This window comes from Narcine bancroftii, chromosome 2 (genome assembly GCF_036971445.1).
Source record: "Narcine bancroftii isolate sNarBan1 chromosome 2, sNarBan1.hap1, whole genome shotgun sequence".
NCBI classification, from domain to species: domain Eukaryota; kingdom Metazoa; phylum Chordata; class Chondrichthyes; order Torpediniformes; family Narcinidae; genus Narcine; species Narcine bancroftii.
Window position 1 is genome coordinate 156,274,226 of NC_091470.1, and position 20,113 is coordinate 156,294,338.

Consider the following 20,113-nt stretch of genomic DNA (forward strand, 5'->3'; position numbering starts at 1 on the left):
TTGCGACCCACTGAGTTCCTCAGCATGTTGTTTGTTGCTCCTGTAAGCCGGCATCTGCAGCCTATCTTGTTGGCACAATTGGATGGGGTTTCTTACACTAGTGGCCAGATGTCCAAGTACTTCATTCGCTATGGAGAGCTTTGGGATGTCTTGCCTTTGTGAAAGGTGGTGTATGGATACAGGACAGTTGATGTGTGTGGATTGTGTTGCCACAAATCTATAATGGGTGGAGGGATAATAAAAGTAAATTTGGTTTGGGATGAGCATAAAGCCCTCCTAAAGGTGGTGGTCACAGCCCAGGACATCACAGGTAAAGCCCTTCCCACCTTCGAGAACATCTTTAGGGAACTCTGCCGTCAGAGAGCAGCAGCAATCATCAAGGACCCTCACCACCCAGCACATGATCTGTTCTCACTGCTGCCATCAGGAAGGAGGTATAGGGGCCACAAGACCCACAACACCAGGTACAGGAACAGCTGCTACCCCTCCACCATTAGACTCCTCAATGACAAACTCTTGTGCGCTTTATTGATTTTCTTTTTGTTCTCTCTGTAATGCAATTTGTTCACATTCGGTATCTGTTTACAGTTCTTTGTTCGTGTACAGATTTTTTTTGCATTACCAATTAGTGGTAATTCTGTCGTGCCTGCAGGAAAAAGGAATCTCAGGGTTGTTTGCAATGTCACATATTGACCATCTCCGCTGGTTCAGGGGAGTTGTCATTTGAACATCAGTCACAGGTGCATAAGTGTGAACTGCCAGACAGTTGGGGCAGGGTGATTGTTACATGAGCTCCTTCTGCTAGTTATTTTTTTACAAATTGAATAATTTAAGTCAACTCCAGTGGAATATGATAGGACAGGTTATCAGATAACAATGACCTAAAAAAAATATTTTTTTGGAAGTTTTCTGGGAACGCAAACAGTTGGTTCAAGGGAGCCCCAGCATCTGGAGTGGGATCTCTGTGAGTCTCAGTAGAAGGAGGTGAGAGAAAGGCGTGAGAACTAATAGTGAAAGGAAGGATCTCAGAGGAAGGGAGGAGAGGAGAGGTTGCAAAGCAAGATTGTTTATGAGAGAGAGAAAGAAAAAAACTGACATTGAGTCATCTTGGATTTCCCTGCCACTGACCATGTTTGTGGTCTGCAAAGACAGAGTGATAGCTAGTGTGCAATAGTTACATACTGTTATACAGGCAAGGAAGCAAGACAATCTCGCCCCCAAGAGCCCAGCTAACAAGCTCTGTGCCAGATAATCAGTGTGCTCTAGTTGTACCCAGTCTCTTTGTTTATCCAGTTACAAGCCTCAATTCTATTACTGGTGCTGCAGTTTTCTTTGATGTCAACCATGGGTATCTATCGCTCATGCAGTATGCAAGCTGGGGTTGGATTGAATCCTGCAGACATTGATTGCCCTGAGTGATTGTTCTGTGAGGGGCATGAGGTGTTGACTCAGTGAGAGCAAGCGGACTGCTGTGTGGTTTCCAATTATTCCTATTTACTGGCCTTTGCTTCAGCAGCCTCCTTGGATGGTGGTTCTTCATTGTAGGTGCTCACTTCTCTGGCTGCAGTATTTTGCCTCTGGCTGCTCATTTAGAAAATCATCAGATGCATTGTTCCACAGAAGGAAACTCAAACAAGGATGTCTTTGATATTTTGCCACCTTCTCACTGGTTCATTGCCCTCAGCTTCCTTATTTCCCTTAGTTTCTGCCTCCCAAGAGCACTTCTTAACACATTGGCTGACTATCTAACTTGCTCCCCGTCTTTTTCCCCACAATTTTTGACAGGTGATCTGACCTTCTGCACCCATGATGAGCTCATTGACTTCATCCACTTTGCGGCCAACTTCCACTCCGACCTCAAATTCACTTGGTCCATCTCTACCAACACTCTCCCTTTCCGTGATCACTCTGTCTCCATCTTGGGAGACAAACTATTGACAAACATCTAACTCTCACAGCTACCTCAACTACACCTCTTCATACCCTGTCCCCTCTAAGGATTCATTCATTCTCTCATTTCCTCCATCTCTGTCACATCTGCACCCAGGATGAGGACTTCCATGCCAGATCATCAGAGATGTCCTCCTTCTTCAAACAATGTGACTTTCCCTCCACCACCATCAACTCGGCACTCACTCGCATATCCTCCATTACCTGCACCCTCTGCCTCCACTCACAAGGAAAGGATTCCTCTGGTCCTCATCTACCATCCCACCAGCCTCCGCATCCAGCACACATCTGCCATTTTTGCCACCTACTAAGTGATACCACCACTAGAAACATATTCCCCTCACTTCCCTTCTCCACCTCCTGCCGGGACCACTCCCTTTATGACTCCCTTGTCCACTCCTCCCTCCCTCACCACCATTTGGGGCCTCAAAGTAAAGCAACATTTCACTTGTGAATCTGCAGGGGTCATCTACTGCATCCAGTGGTCTTGTTATGGTCTCCTCTACATTGGAGAGACTGGGAGATCACTTTTTTGAGCACCTGGCTCTGTCCGCCACAACAGCGTGGATCTCCCATTGGCCACCTATTTCAATTCCCCATCCTATTCCCTTGCTGACATGATCATCCATGGTCTCGTGCACTGCCAGACTGAGACCATTTGCAAATTGCAGGAACAACACCTCATATTCTGACTGGGCACCCTCCAACCAGATGGCATTAATATTGACCTCTGGCTTTTGTTAACTCGTCCACCCCGCCCACCCCCCCTTACTTCTTCCCGTCACCTTCCCTCAGCTCTGCCTCTCCCTTTTCCCTGTCTCCTTACTCTGGATTCCTCCCCCCATCCAGCATTGACTTTCTGAGATTTCCTCCTTCTGCCTCATTCTGCTTGTTCCTTGAGGAAGGGCTCAGGCCTGAATCATCAGCAAAATATCTTTGTCTCCTACGGACGCTGAAAAGACCGGCTGAGATCCTCCAGCATTTCGGTGTTTTACTACAATCACAGCGTCTGCAGGCTTTCGTGTTTCACTCTGTCCTTCTGTTCATTGTGTGACTTGTGTGCTCTTTTTTGGTCAGGTTTTCAGTTCCAGATTCAAATTTATTGACAGAGTGCACACATGACGTGACATACAACCCTGCGAGGCAGAATTACCACTTCATTGGTCATGCAAAAAAAAACTGACTCAACGTTCACATGGAAACAAATAAAGAAATGTAAATAAATTGACTGTGCAATACGTAGAGGAAACAAAAGTGAATGAGAGTCCTTAAATGAGTCCCTGATTGAGTTTGCTGTTGAGGAATCTGATGGTGGAGGGGGAGCACCTGGTGGTGCAAGTCTTGTGGTACCTAGACCTCTTTCCTGATGGTAGCAGTGAGAACAGAAAGTGTGCTGGGTGGTGTGGCTCCTTTATGATTGGGTCTGCTCTCTGATGGCAGCGTTCCCTTTAGGTGGGGAGAGTTTTGGCTGTGATATCCCGGCCTGCGTCCACTACCTTTTGGGGAACTTTATGCTCAAGGGCATTGATGTCCCCATATATGATGCAGCCGGTCAGCACATTTTCCAACACACAACTGTAGAAATTTGCCAGCGTTTCCGATGTCATAACATACCTTCGCAAACTCCTGAGGAAGTAGAGGTGCTGACGAACTCTCTTCACCATGTTATTTGTGTATTAGAACCAGGAATGATCCTCTGAGATAGTGACTCCCAAGAATTTAAATTTGCTCATCCGTCTTTAACCTATTATGAAAAGCTGGCTACTGATCAAAGATTGCAGTTACCATATCTGGATTGGATATGAATTATACTGAGCCGCAGTCAGTTACATGTATATTAGAGAGGAGCTATTATTTTGGGATTTAGTTGGGTCTTCTGCTGAGTGAGAAAGGACCTGGAGCTTTGGTGGAGTGCCCTGAATTTGGATGTTTCACAAACATTCAAAAAGAAGGCTGAGAATGTATGGTTTGACTGAGGAACATCTAGGGACCCACCAGAAGGCGAGCAAAGGCGTAGATCTCCAGAGGTGGGACAGAAGCCACTGAGGGTGGTGTATGGAGCTGGAGAATCTTGGAATGAGTAGAAGGCCAAGAAAAAGCTATGTAAGGCATCTTGCCTTCATGCTGGGAAATTATATCCCCTGCCTGTGCTCAGACAGCAGAGATGACTGGAAACTACCTCCTGGCGTGGCATTAATATCCAGGCAAACTACTGGCATTTTGGACAGGCTGTAGCCTTTAAATCAAAATTGGAATGCAGATATTAAGGACACACAAAAAAAAGTTCAGTGGATCAACTTGGAGTCCTATTGTTCTGAAGTAGGTTTTAAAGAATGTTATTTCAGATTTATTTTAGACATGTGACTTTTAGCTTTTAAGAAAAAAAAGACGTACAATTTTTCAAAGTATTTTAAGTGATTCTGCTTTAGGTAAAATTTTCCATTATAAATGTCTTCAGATGCTTACAAGGTGATTTTTTTTTCGTATTAGCCTTTGATTTAAATTAAAGTTTCATTCAGAATCAGCCGACATTGGCATTGGGACAATCTTTTGAAGTGGAGATTAATGTCAGGGACCTGGTGAAGGTAGGAAGGATTGCAAGAAGTAAGGTGGGGAATGGAATGAGTTGGAGAGTATGGAGTAAGTTTCGGGGTTATGTGCAGGATATATGAAGGCTACATTGAATAGTCTGATCTATTGTGGGAATGCTGGGTTCAGATTAATGAAAGAACATCAAAACCAATATTCTGAGCCAACTGCTGACCTTCTAATCCTGTTTTTATAAAGCATCTGTTTCTCCAATAGCCAATGGTTCATAAGACAAATATTGAAACTATCAGCATTAATTAACCCTACTTTAAAATTACAGTTGGCTTTCTAAGTGTTGTACTGAATGTTGGACCTTCTAAAAGAGATAAATATCACAAAAAGGAAGATTTTTTTTGACTTTGAACTCACTCTTGGTGGTGGTGGGCGGGGGGGGGGGTTTGGTGATATTTGTGTTAGGATTATGCAAAATCAGACCCAGCATGGACTCAATGGGTGAATTATCTTTTGCCTGGGGATTGATTCTAATGAATATTTGGTGAATACACAGTCTGACAGTGAGAAGTGTGCCTTGGGTTCATATCAAAAGGAGAGGTGTAGAGAATGCGAATAATGCGGTTAATGTAATAATCAAGATATTCAGGATGCAGGGTGTCTTGGGGACACAGATCTGGTGAACAAAGAAGCTGGGAGAAGTGGATTCAAATTGCACACGAGAAAGCATTAATTCATTGAAAGGGCATTGATTTTTGGAATAGCTTAACAAGGAAGTTCAGCAGCTTGTCATGTTTAACTCGTTCATTACATTGTACCATTGTACATCATTGTAAATGACTGCGAGAACAGGATAGTGCATCAAATGGATCAACCCCTTTGGTTCTACCAATCCATAAATTATTTTTCACATTTTCTCTCATCATAGAAGGTGGCCATTCTGCTTGTCGAGTGTATGCAGGCTCACAGAGCAACCCCGTTTCCCCACTTAAATTTTAAATCTTGACATACAGCAGGGTAACAGGCCATTTTGGCCTGCGAGTCTGTGCCGCCCAATTTACACCCAATTGACCTACAATCCCCGGTATGTTTTGAACGGGTGGGAGGAAACTGGAGCCCCCAGGAAAAACCCATGCAGACACAGGGAGAACGTACAAACTCCTTACAGACAACGTGGGATTTGCACCCTGGTGCTGGCACTGAAGGCGTGTGCTATCCGCTAACTGTACCATCCCACTTGTGTAATCTCTTGGCTCTCAATACCACCTGGATTTTCCTACTACCCACCTGAGCTGAGGCTACCTTAGTTAACTAACCAACTGGCACATCTTTGGAATGTAGGAGGAAACACACATAGTCAGAGAGAAGATGCAAATTTCTCACATATGGCACCAAATTTATTCTAAGCGTGTGGACCAAAAAGCAATCAAGTTCAAGCTTATTGTCTCAGGTTTTGAGGTAGTCTGCTGAAGGAGCCCAGCAGGCCAAGCAGCAATTGTAGGGGAAAAAAAATACCAATGTGCAGGTCAAAACCCTTAATCAAAATTTATTATAGAGAGGAGAGATAGCCAGTATAAGGAGAGGGCGATAGGGATGAGACAGGAGCCAGCAGATGGACAAGGGAGGATTGATGGATGACAAAAGGTGGGGATGGGTGGGGGATAGGGTCATGTGTGGAACTAGGAGACTGAGACAGGCGCCAGACAAAGAGAGATAGAAGGCAAAGTTAGATGGAGCAAGATGGGCCATGGATGGTGAAGGAGACAACTGGTGGATGTGATAGATGGGCACCAAGGCTACTGATGCTGGAATCTGACAAGAAGATGGAGAGATGGGACCAGTCAGAACCAGAAGGGGAAGGGGATCTAGTGGGTGAAACAGGAGGAGGAGGAGACCCTCTCTCACCTCTCTCCCTCCACAGTTCCTACTGCTCCCCTGCTTGTAGACCATAGTCTTACTGAAACTTGTTACGACAGCCACAGCTCCTTCTCCTCTTGGGCACGTTCTCCTTTGTTAACAAACTATCATCTGTTAGGAACTTTGAAACAAAGCAACAATCTCCCAGTCAAGTGTGCAATTACAGAGTGAATCTGGAGTAAAACAGAAAATCTACAGACTCCGTGATTGAAGTAAAATCATAATGCTGGAGAAACTCAGCAGGTCAGTGTTCTTTATATTAGCAAAGATAAAGATACAGAACTAATGTTTCAGGCTTGAGCCCTTTATCAAGATCTGAACAAATGTCGAACGGGTGCCTCCCTACATTTTGCTCATATCTTGATGAAGGGCTCAAGCCCAAAACGTTGGTTATGTATCTTTATCTTTGTTACATAAAATACATTGGTTGACCTGCTAGGCTTCTCCAGCTTTGTGTTTTTATTGGAGTTTTATGAGTGCAATCTGTAACCTTGATTGAATTCAGGAGATTGCTCCATTTCATTCAAATAAATTATTCTGTTTAATCTGCTAAGTGCATACAAGTTATGCAGATTTAGTGGTGTGGGTTGGCTGAGAGGAGGAATATGATTGTGTTCCAGTGTTTTTCTCCAAATATAAGTTTTATCTGCAATAAAATATTCATGCAAAAAAACAGAGTGAAAGCTCTTTACATTGTTAGTGCCATTCCATCTATAGGTTTTGTGTTATAGGTTCTATAAGTAATAATGTCGGCACAACTTTTTGTTACATTGCACCATAGCCACTGCGGTAACGTATAATTATCTAGCTTTGGGTGTTGCACTAAAATCACTGCATCTGCAGATTTTCCTGCTAACCTTGTATTTTTACGAAGGACTTTAAGGCTGCAACGGCTGCAAAATGCTTGAGGCAAAATAGGACAAAACTCCGAACCTTGCTGTTGAGTAGCTGGTATTTGATGTCTGAGTTTGTCGAACCAACTCTGATGAAGGATTTCTGTCTCAAAATGTTGCTGATTGAGTGCTTCCCATGTCTGTTGTTTTCTTTACAAGTCGGAGATAAATGTCTTTCTGACTCGTTTTTATGGGGTCATGGTTAGTTTTCATTCTTCTTCACCTCCAACATCCTGTCTGGCTTTGCTACATGTCCAAGAGTTTCCATCAGTTGTCAGCATCTATTCATTTTCATTGCTAGGTGTAATATGTCACCAACTTCAGCTGAGATGGATTGAGGAAGCAATGAGGAAGTGTACGGGAGAGAGATAGCTCGGCTCGTTGAGAGGTGCCACAGCAGTGACCTTGCACTCAACGTTAGCAAAATCAAGGAGATCATTGTGGACTTCAGGAAGAAATCGGGAGAATACAAACCAGTCTTCATCAATGGGTCAGCAGTAGAGAGGGTCAAGAACTTCAAATTCCTGGGTGTCAACATCTCCGAGGATCTGTCCTGGAGCCTCCATTTCAATGTAGTAAATTCTGATTCTAATTTGACTGCCTGTGCTGTGGCATTCTTATGGTAATGAAACAGAGGGTGTGCCATCAAACGGTTGGGTTCCATTGGCAGTGCAAAGTGTCGCAGAGCTGCAAGGTGGGTTATCCATTCATGATTAGCCTTTCTTCCACTTGGCAATAGCTTTGTAATATGTTTCCAGCAGTTTTGCTCTGAAACGTTTGGAGTCTGTCATCTTCCCCCATTCTTTTCTTGAGCCTTGCGTTGAAGATTGCTGGAATGGGGTTTAACTCTCTTCACTTGAACTCCTTCACCAATCCCAATGTTTACGAAGATTTCAGATCATGATATCACATGTAAACCCATGTCTTCCAATTATATTTGTCTTTCAACTGCAAGTATTTGTTGTGGGATTTGGAACTGCTGTGTGTTTAGGAGCTCTGCCAATGGAAAAATAATAGGGCTCTCAATGTAAGAAAAAAGCAGAAACTTGAGAGAGTAAATCATAGACTGTAGTCCAGTCCAAAGATGTCTGCATGTGTTGTGCACATGCACTGTTCGTACATTATGCAGCCACGTATTACCAGAGCATTTGGCAACCAGCTTAATACAAAATGGAAAACCTCGTATTTTCTTTTATTCTTTTCAGTCTGGCTCAGTTGATAGCACAAATATCTTCAAGCCAGCAGTTCCTTAGCCTGAGCCTACAATGAAGGCTGCACTAGGTAATTTTTTTTAGATTTATTTATTTTAAAATTATTTTTTTTAAAATTTAGATTGTACAGCACGGGAACAGGCCCTTTCGGCCCACAAGCCCGTGCTGCCCAATTACACCTAATTGACCTACAACTTCTGAATGTTTTGAAGGGTGGGATGAAACTGGAGAACCCGAAGTAAACCCATGCAGACACGGGGAGAACATACGAACGCCTTGGCAACATCACAGGATTCAAACCCCAGTCCTGATCGCTGGTGCTGTAACAGCGTGTGGTAACCGCTACGCTAATCGTGCCGCCCCACTGTTGTTGTACTTAGTGGATTCGGAAGAGAAAGAAACTCGGTAACTTGACCTACCGCCATAACTAATTGACTTATCACTTTATGCTGGTTCTGTTTGGTCTTATTTGGTTACAGCACAAAAGGAGACCATTGGGTGCACTGAGCTCATTCTTATAGAAGAGAAATTCAACAGATCCCACTTCCTTGCCCTCTCCCCAAGGTTCTGCAAATCTTTTCCTTTTAAGTATTTATTCAGCCTCTGGTTGAAGGTGGCAATTGAATTTTCCTGGCAATGCACTGAAGATTGCTGGAACAGGGCTTAACTCTCTTCACTCGAATTCCTTCACCAATCCCAATGTTTACGAAGATTTCAGATCTTGATATCACATTCACCACTCACTGCTCAGGAGTTTTCCCCAGTTGCTTATTAGCTGCCATTTTTGAGCACAGTGACAATCACATCTCAAAAGCCCATTAATGAAGGTACAGTTCTTGGAAGACAAAGGAGGAGCTATTTCGATGCACAGGAAGTTGTGAAGCTTTTGAAGCAAAAGCGACTGCAGTTGCTGGAATATGGAAACATGAACAGAATTCTAGACAAGCAACATCCTCGGAGGCAAAAGGTGTGAATCAACTTGCACGCTTTGCCTCCTCAGATGCTGATGGACCCACTGAGTTCTTCCTGTATTCTGTTTTTGTGAATCTCTGAATGAACAGGTCTTAAGTCTGTCCGCGGCTGAGACTGATGAACTTTGTGCACGAATGGAATCAGCACATAGGTGGAAAGTGAACACAAGCCACAAATTTGGCAGTGATCTAATTTAATCTACAAATCTTCTATCTATAGATTTGCTAATGACACCACAATTGTCAACAGAATCACAGACGGCAGTGAAAAAGCGTACAGGAGGAAGATAGAGTGGTGTTGCAGCAATAATCTTGCACTCAACATTAGCAAATTTGAGGAGAGGATATTGTAGATTTAAAGAGCTGATCAGGAGAACATAATCTGGTCCTCATCGAAGGGTCAGCAGTGGAGAGGGTCAAGAACTTCAGATTCCTGGTTGTAAACATCTCAAAAGATCTGTCCTGCTGATGCAATCACAAGGAAGGCTCGCCAGCAGCTATCCTTTGTAAGGAGTTTGAGGAGATTTGGTATATCATCAAAGACTCTCGGAACCTCCTACAGGTGTACTGTGGAGAGCATTCTGGCTGGTTGCATCTGTCTCGTACGGAGGTCAGGACAAGAATAAAAACTCCAGAGGGTTGATAACTTGGCCCGCAAATTCACAGGCACCATTCTTCACTCCATTGAGGACATTACAAGAAGCGCTGTCTTAAGGAAGCAGCCTCTATTCTCAGGGACACCCACCACCCAGGCCATGCCCTCTTCACTCTGCTGCATGGGGGAAAAAGGTACAGGAGCCTGAAGACAAGCCCTCAGCTTTCTTGAATGAACAATGGCCCACAGACACTGTCTTGCTTTGCCTTTTCTTTTTTTCATTGCATTATTTTTATTTATTTTGAAAGGTAGTTTATATAAATGTTTCCACAATGCCGCTGCTACGAAACATCAAATTTCGTGACATGTTCATGACAATCAATTCTGATTTTGATTCTGATAATGATAGAGAGGACTGAGGGGCTAATTTTTTCCCCCCAATGGATGGGAAAGTTCTTCATCCTTTTTCTCAACCTTTGCTCCTAGTTGCTGTTTCCTCATTGAAAGTTCTATTTAAACCCCAGCAGTTGCATCCTTGGATCCAGACCTGGAGTAACTTCATTTGAACAAGAACAGTTACAGGTCTCCAGCAAAGTTGTCACCAGTACAGAAATATCTTGAGTTCAGATGGGTCACCAAACATTTCACGAGGGCTGCAATAATCACTGCAGCAAATGTACCATGAGGGAAAGAGTGGCAGTAGAAAAATGTAATCCAGTTTTTTTCTCTTGAACATTTGATTTTTATTTCTGCTTTTTTCCAACTATTTTTCATTTGCCCTGAAAAGAGGAGAATAAAAGCTGGAAAACGTTCTTTTTGGCAAAGTTCTCCAGTTTCCCTGCCCTGGAATACAGCTGCAGTTCACTTCACAGGCTCCTCTGCATTTGATATAATAAATACAGCTGTTTAAAAATTGTGGATTTAAAAGAAAATTTGGCAAATTGAAATGATCCATCTGGCCTCTTTGGCTTTACAACTGAATCCTGAGAGGAAAAGTTTGTGTGTGAAGATAATATTTAAATGTTGGGTCTGTTCAGGATTATGGGCAATTAGAACATGTGCATATTGAGAACCAGTAAGGTACAAATACCAAGATGGTCACAAATAAATTCAGTCAGTCCCTGAGGAGCAACATCTTCACCCAGGAAGTTGTTCAGAAAATAGAACTCACGACCACATGGGGTAGATGAGGTAAATGGCATAAAAGGAAATACAGTAAAAACCCTGATATCCGGCACCAAATGTCAGATAGTTGAATTTGCCGGTTGCTTGAGATTGCGTGTTGCCTGGATTGGCAAACTGACCGCTAGGGGGTGCCAATTTAAACTTTCATGTTTTTTACCTATTTGTTTTCTGCATTTTGTTTTGCCGGTTGCTTGAATTGTGGATATTGGGGATTTTACTGTATAAGTGCGACTAAAAAAGTAATAGGGTGCGTTGTTGAATTGATTAAAAGGCTGTGAGGAACCTTGTGGCGAGTAAACTTCCATTATGGAATGGATGGGCTGAAAAGTCTTTTTCTAGAGAGAGTTGTAAAAGTTATTCAAATGATAACAGGCCCTTCGATCCAGCGTTTCCATAATGACCAAGTTGTCTGCCTAAGCTAGTCCCATTTGCCTGTTGTGAGACAAGATGAAGTCTACAGATGCTGTAATTGTAGTTAATACGTTAAAGTACTGGAGAAACTCAGCAGGGCCCTCAGCGTCCATAGGAGGCAAAGATATATAACCAACATTTCAAGCCATGGCCCTTCTTGTTTCATCCCATTTGCCTGTGTTTGATGTATATCCCTCTAAATTTCTCCTGAACGTGTCCCTGCCTCAATGTCTATTGGACCAGATCTGACATTCAAGCTGCATAGAATGGACTCAAATTATGTTTCTGATGAGCAGGTGGTGACGCTCCGCACTCAGTTTCATGAACATACTGCTCTCTCAGTGTTTTTGGGATTTCAACCCAGCAGTGATGAAGGAACTGCAGTGTGTTTCTGGGTGGATATGGTGTGGGACTTGTAGATTGTAGTGTTTACTTGTGCCTGCTGCTCAGCCTCTTGGTGGTAGCGATCAAGTGTTGGAGAAGCGGAGATCAGCAACTGCTTTTTGTAATTCATACGAACTGCAGCAAGTTGCTTAATCCTGGAATAAAAACAGAAAAAAATCTGGAAACACTCAGGAAGACAGAGGACAGGTCGCATCGCTGAAAAATAAATAGTTTCAAAGACCCCTTCATCGGAAATAGAAAAGAGAGAAAAAAAATGTTTGCTTTCCGACATTGCGGAGGAAGGGTTGGGAGAATAAGGGGAATATCTGTGATAGAGTAAGACCAAATAAGACAGCGTAGCCGTGAGAAACATATTATGTGTTATGTTACTGATGTAGGTCATGTTGAGAGGGTTTCAGAGAGAAGAACTGAGCCAATATTCCATTTTGATGACTGGTGGAACTGGCCAATTCCGAAATAGAGAGTGTTTTACCTGAAGTTGGAAGGTTTAATTTTAGATTTGAAAGTTCTTTGTCCTGGATGCTATTTAGTGTGTTGGAAGCATTTGTAGGGTCTCCTATCTCCCAACACCTTCATTTCTGACCCCAAGTGATTGATAAAATGTCATTGTTTTATTGTACAAATTCCTCTCATTCAGATCATGTGCCTCTCCTCATTTTTATTTAGGTAGGTATATGGATAGGAAGGGTTAAGGGCCAATCGCAGGTAAATGGGTCCAGTTTGATCAGCATGGACATGTTGGGAAGAGCGGCCTGCTTCTGTGCTGTCAAACTCTAACAAAGACTTTAATTTATTTAGAACTTCCACCACAAAGGCTGGAAGAGGAAGTTAAGAGCATAATGTTTATCTCACATTGATCACTGATGAGGATTTCCAGGCTCTTTACCACCAAGTGAAATCTGGACTTGGTGACTTCTGATCAGTTGTTCCAGCCATGAAGATGTCCCTCTCTCTGTACCTCCAAGCTCTTCACATTGTTTTCGATTATAAGCTGCCACAGGTCAGTGGACAGAGTACTAATTTGTGTTCTCTTCATATTCATCAGGATGCATTGCAGAAACTCCGGCCCATCAACAAGGTGAACATTTCCATCTCAAGTCGGACAGACAGTGGCGTCCACGCTTTCTGTAATTCTGCTCATTTTGACTTGGAGAGAAAGGAAGGAAAGTCGCCATTTTCAGAGGAGCTCTTGGTCAATGCTTTGAACTTTCATTTAAAGCCCGAGCCAATCAGGTTTGTGAGTGGGATTAAACTGGTGGAAGGGGCTAAGCAACTTCCAGTGAATGGAGAACCTTTTTTAATTGATTTTGATCATTGGAGCATGTTGCAATGAAGCTTAGTGTCTTTGGGCAATGTTCAGGGTCTGCGCAGAGCTTGAGGAAGTCAATTTTACACAACTACAGTAAAAATCCCTGGTATCTGGCACCAATGGGGATTGGGAGATGCCGGATAAGTGTGTTTCTGGTTGTTTGACTTAATATCAAATGCCTTACTAAAATTTATCTCTGCCTAATGATCCACTGATTTATGATCACCAGACAAGTCTAATATACGGATACTGTGACAAATCCACCAGACGTGCAAGTGATGTATTAGCAAACTAATGGCGAACTGCGCCAATTTTAAACTTAGTATTTTTACCTATTATTTTATTTGATTTATTTTGATTTTCATTTATGTTCTTTTTTTTTTAACCAGTTGCTTGAATTCCAGATACCAGGGGTTTTACTACATTAGCATTTCTTCTCATTCCTATCTCCTTTGCCAGACTGTGTCACTTATTCCAGACATCACACATTCAGCTAAGCAATGAAATTCAGCTCAACACAGCATAGACATGTTACCAACTGCCTTCAAAGTTATCTTCACATATCATATAATGTTCAAAAAGATTACAGAATTTATGGTTGTTGAACAAAACAAAACTGGGACAGCATGGTTACCATAGCGGTTAGCGCAATGTTGTTACAGCACCAATGATCGGGACAGGGGTTCGAATCCCATGCTGTCTGTAAGAAGTTTGTACGTTCTCCCCATGTCTGCGTGAGTTTTCCCTGGGGGCTCCTGCTTCCTCCCACTATTCAAAATGTACCGAGGGTTGTAGGTCAATTGGGTATAATTCGGTGGTATGGGCTTGTGGGCCAAAAGGGCCTGTTAACGTGCTGTGTGCCAACATTTAAAAAAATTGAATATGCAAGAAATATGAAATAAAATGACAAAATGTTAGATGTAGGCAGCTTTTTTAGAGAGAGGGCGGGCGGGGGGGAACATAATTAATGTTTTCAATCAATGATCTGAAAGTTTGGGATATTCACTTGCCAGGACAAGCATCTACCTATATGTGGTATGGCGTATTAATTCTTAGTTGCCTAATGCAATTATATTTCTGGAAATAATTGAATTAATTATTTTATGATTGGTTTGCAGAAATATTTCAGATAAATGTTTCTAAATTAGCACAGCTGTTTGCATAAATTAGAGCCCACCTGCTGGGGTTAACTTTGAGAGATGTAGATACTTTTACAAAGCAAAATTCATTTGGACAATCATCATATCTTCTGAAGAATGCCTGAGTGGGCAGGAAGTGAATCTCACATACACTTTAACTTTTTAAAATTAAACATTTTAAAAATTCTTTAACTTTTGTCTACCATAAGGCACTTATGTCCAGTGTCCACACCGAAACCTACAACACATGGTGTTTCTAGGCCATCTCCCCTCCAAATACTAACCAGTCCTGAGTCTGCTTAGCTTCTGAGATCTAGTGGTCTAGGGTATTGTTTTAATTAGAAGAGGATGCAGTACAAAACATCTTGATCTGTTGCTTGATGAGAAAATTCTTAGATTTTTTTATGTCATCTCCAAATAACACATTTGGAAAAAGTATCTGGACATCTTTTCTGGACTCAGGACTAGGCGTACTAATATTTCTGTTGTTTTTGAAAAATAATGGGAATTTCATGATTGTTTATAACTATTTTAAAAACTGTAATTTAATTTCTCTCATGCAAAGCTGAGAAAGAGAAGAAACTGAAAAGATGTGGTTCTGGTTGTATCTGGGTGTGCACTTCATGAATGGATGAACAGATTGGGTCTCCTTTGTCTTGAGAAATGAAGGTGGTGGGGTGACCCAACAAAGGTCCTTCAAATGATGGAGTTTAACAGAATAGTTGCAGAGAAAAAGCTGGGAAGAACAATGCCAAAAGCCATTAATACAACACAGACACCAAGAAATCCAAATGGGAACTCAGAAGATGTTTCTTACCCATAGGCAAGAAGTAGCTGAAGGAAATGGCATCAATGTATTTAAAGAGAGATGAGTGTAGCTCATAAGGAAAGGGAGGGTTAAATTGGGCCAAATGGCCTGTTTCTATGCATGATATATTATGTAACCCTACATAGCCAGAAAATTGTGCTTAATAATAAATCACAAATTAGCTGACATCTGCCCACTTCTGTGCCCCTGAGGCCTTAAGAGTGGTAGCTGGAAAGAGAGGTAGATGGTAACATGAGAACTTCCAGAGGGAAATTGAATAATTTATAAAACAGTGGTGTGGGACTCATTTGCATAAGTCTTTAGAAATTGCTGCCTCAATTTCCAATTCCTTCTTCTTCCTTCCAATAACAAGGCTTGAACCATTAATTCCAGAGCAGAGGAGGGGGGGGGGGGGGGGGGGTGGGGCAGAGATTTCTGACCTGATTCCTGTTGACTGTAGGACCAAAGTTATAAGGGGCCTTTCAGTTTCTTACCAACTCGGTCTTTTTCATTTCTGAACTTTGATCATGAACCTGCCAGGATGTTTGACAGCAGGGACGTGTGGGTAGGTGGCAGACAGCACATTGAATCATACGGAGCAAGAAGAAGCATCTACTGAGAAGTAGGAAAATATTTTCCAGGGGGTTTGCATTTAAACAGATCATGAGACACTGTTATTTTTGAAAAGCCATGTAAAACAGCCAATTGCTAGCAAAGCACGCAATTTAAAACAGACCACACCCCCCCCCCCCCAACAGATTAGTCTGCAGAGTTGGATAAACAACTGCAAAGGTGCTAACTCACATAATAAAACTATTTCTCAGACAAACAACAAAAAACACAAAATTCAAAATCTGATTCTGTGCGAGCAAAGACCGGTTACTTGCATATGTAAGAACGGATTTAAGCCTTCCAGCTTTAGAAAACATTGAGACTATCCCAGACAGTAGTAGTATTAAGTCTTTTTCATGTTATTAATTTAAATGGCTCGTCTCAATAGATATTTTTTGGTGGCTTCTAATCAGTGTTTTGTTCCTGACGATAATGGACTCTACCTGTTGCTTCCTGGGAGTTTCCTGCAGAATTAAAAACAATTAGCAAAAATAGGTATTGTGTCAAGTTTACAAATTCATGCTTCTTTTGAAGGAGTGTAATGAAATGGTTGTATTTTATGATTTTAAATTATTATAAGAAACAATACATAGGTACACCACAAAAGAAAATCTGCGCAGGTGGGTCATTTTTGGTAACAACCAATGATGAACACCTCGCTAATCTCCGAGACAGTGCTGTATTTTCGGGCAGCGTCATGACACCAGTCTTGATAAGTTCTGCAGCTGCCCCCTTCTCACTCATTTAGAAGATTAGGCCTCGGATTGTTTCTTTTGATTACAGTATTTGTCGTTCTGGGCAGTGATCGCCTCAGCCCTGTCAACCCAAAAGGGATGTTATTCGTGAACTATATACCTGGAACTGGAGCTGCAAGTGCTTCTGCCCCCTGGGCACAGCCTCAGGCAAATATAGAGGATGATTCCCCTCTGGTTTAGTATTTTTATTTCATTCCGTGGAATGCATTAACTCCTCATGTGTGGTTTCTCGCGAGTCCTCTGTAATGTACTGTTCCTTTTTGAAAATGTGCACAAATTAATGGAGTTATTAATGTCATAATTTAGATTCACCATGATTAGTTAATAATAATAAATGCTTAATACCTGTAACTAATTAGTTAACCATTGGCAGGGATGATCAATTTTAATCTTGGGATATGGCAAGGACATATTTTTAAGATACTGTACTCTATTACTTGTCCAGAAAACAGAGAAGCTTGCTGAGAGAGTCAATCAGTGTATTGACAAAGCTGTTAGAAGCATTAGCATCCTTTTTCTGAAGGACATTCATTTTTGTTTATGGCAGCCTGACAGCTTCCATGATTATTTCTATAAACTTACAGAGAGAACTAAAATGGAGAGTGATGAGATGTGGCGATCGACACTGACCTGTCCCCCTGACCGCAAACACTGTAACCCAATCTCAGTGAGAGCTCTCAGCATCAACTAACAACCAAAGACAAGGCCAAGCTGAACCATATGACAAAGGGCCCAGATCAGAAACTCGGTTACCCTTTACTTCTAGTAGATGCTGAGTGTCTTGCTGTATGACATTACAATCACAGCATCTGCAGACTTTCCTGTTTAACTCCATGTGCTTCCAATTCATTCTGACTACTACTTTACTGGCTCAGTTGATGTAATTTCCATTAAACTATTTTGGTGCAGTCATGATCAAACTTGGCCTGGGGTTGTCAGTGACTGAGTTGCATGGGGAGTGACTCACTCTACACCCATGACTGTGTGGCTAGGCGCGCTTTAAAATCTATATACAAATTTGCTGAGGACACCATATTTGTCGGCAGAATCACAGACGGCAACAAGGAAGTGTACAGGAGGGAGAGAGATCAGGTAGTTGAGTGATGTCACAGCAACAACCTTGCAAAACCAAAGAGGTGATTGTGGACTTCAGGAGGAAATCACCTGCAACAACTCCACTGACAGTGTCTGCAGGCCAGAGTGAAATCTGGAGAACACAAAACAGTCCCCATCGAGGGGTCAGCAGTGGAGAGGGTCAAAAACTTCAAATTTCTGGGTGTCAACATCTCTGAGGATCTGTCCTGGAGCCTCCGTGTTAATGCAATTGCGAAGAAGGCCCGCCAACGGTTATACTTTATGAGGAGTTTGAGAGATTGAGTAGGTCACCAAAGACTCTCAGATACTGCTACAGGTGAACTGTGGAGAGCATTCTGGCTGGTTGCATCACTGTCTGGAATGGCTATGCCAATGCCCAGGACAAGAAAATCTCCAGAGGGTTGTTAATTCAGCCTGCAACATCATGGGCGCCAATCTTCACTCCATCGAGGGCATTTACAAGAGGCCACGATTGGGAAAAAGGTATAGAAGATGAGCACTCAGTGGCATAAGGACAGCTTCTTCCCCTCTGCCATCAGATTCCCAAATGAACGATGAATCCCTGACAATGTCTTTTTCGTGCACTATTTTTATTCATTTTGACCAGCGTTGTCTCCGCTCCATCCTCAACATCCATTGGAGCGCTTTCATCCCTAACGTCGAAGTACTCGAGATGGCAGAGGTCGACAGCATCGAGTCCACGCTGCTGAAGATCCAGCTGCGCTGGGTGGGTCACGTCTCCAGAATGGAGGACCATCGCCTTCCCAAGATCGTGTTATATGGCGAGCTCTCCACTGGCCACCGTGACAGAGGTGCACCAAAGCAAAGGTACAAGGACTGCCTAAATAAATCTCTTGGTGCCTGCCCCATTGACCACCGCCAGTGGGCTGATATCGCCTCAAACCGTGCATCTTGGCGCCTTACAGTTCGGCAGGCAGGAACCTCCTTTGAAGAAGACCGCAGAGCCCACCTCACTGACAAAAGGCAAAGGAAGAAAAACCCAACACCCAACCCCAACCCACCAATTTTCCCCTGCAACCGTGTCTGCCTGTCCCGCATCGGACTTGTCAGCCACAAACGAGCCTGCAGCTGACGTGGACTTTTTACCCCCTCCATAAATCTTCGTCCGCGAAGCCAAGCCAAAGAAAAAAAGAAAAAGACGGTAGTTTATATAAATGTTTGCACAGTGATGCTGCTGTGAACTAATGAATTTTGTGGCATGTTCATGACCAATGTTCCCTCTAATTTTTAGTAGTCAGTTTGTGCAAAAATTTTATGTTATGCAGACTTTTTTTCCTGTGATAAAAGTATGTGTACAGTAAATGTTTGTGCAAATGTAAACCTGAAACTGTTTCAAGATCATTTTAGCACAGCCTATCTCTCATGGCTAATAAAACTGTATTGGCATGTTTTAATATAAATACAAGTATGATTGCATTCTACAAAGTAACGTATTTACTTCAGATTATTTTCAATAAGTATAATTATTAATTACTATGTTATTTTAGGTAACTAGCCTTTTGTGCGCACATTAATTTCCTTTGTACACTGGTTGCAAAACGTGTTCATGCCAATAAATTCTGATTCCTTTGAATTGGTAGTGCATTCCACCGCAGGTGTTTTCAGAGAGAGACTCCACCATCTTCAGTAGGATCAGTGACTGGGCTCGTCTTTATTCCTCTGTCACCAATGCTTCAAAAATGTGATTAACTGGTCTTTGCCGGTGGTGAGACTTGATGTGCACTGATTGGCTGCAGCTTTTCCTGCATTACTTCATTGGATGAAAACTGCCTTGAGGCTTCTAGACTTTTCTCTTCTCTCAGGGATGTGATTCAATCCCTTTACAAAGGAGACACCCTCAGAGGATAGTTGCTCAATTACAACTGGTGACAAACACTAATTTTCTGCTTGTTTTTTGGTTCTTTTTTTTTCCACTCTGGCCCTTATTTTCATAGAACCTCCTTCAGCTGCAAGGACAAACCAAGCTGATTTAAGACTTGCATTAATTCAACAAAAGACATACTTGGTATCTGGCCAGTTCAGTTGAATAGTTAGAAATTTTATTGCGATGTAGCCATTAAAATAATTGCTTTTGATGCATTAACAGACTTTATACAAAACTATAGACCTGGAAAAAAATAGATTGATTCTCAAAAGGACTTACCAGCTGTTTAAACATCTCTATCTAACCTTTAAGGAGTGATAGAGACAGAAGAAACTGTAGATCCTGGGATCAGAAGCAACAGGCTAACTGCCAGAGATACTCAGCAGGTCAGGCGGCTTCTGTGGAGGGAAAATAGGATGAAACCCTGCTTC

At 42.3% G+C, this 20,113-nt stretch overlaps 1 protein-coding gene across 2 annotated transcripts in view; it reads left to right on the forward strand.

Moving 5' to 3' along the window:
* The window catches only part of pusl1 (pseudouridine synthase like 1), a 60,927-nt gene that overhangs the window by 8,586 nt on the left and 32,228 nt on the right, over positions 1-20,113 (forward strand). For both annotated transcript variants that reach the window (XM_069918756.1, XM_069918755.1), the window contains one exon: positions 13,125-13,312. In XM_069918756.1, coding sequence (XP_069774857.1) covers positions 13,125-13,312 — 188 coding nt within the window. The remainder of the gene's footprint in view (positions 1-13,124; positions 13,313-20,113) is intronic.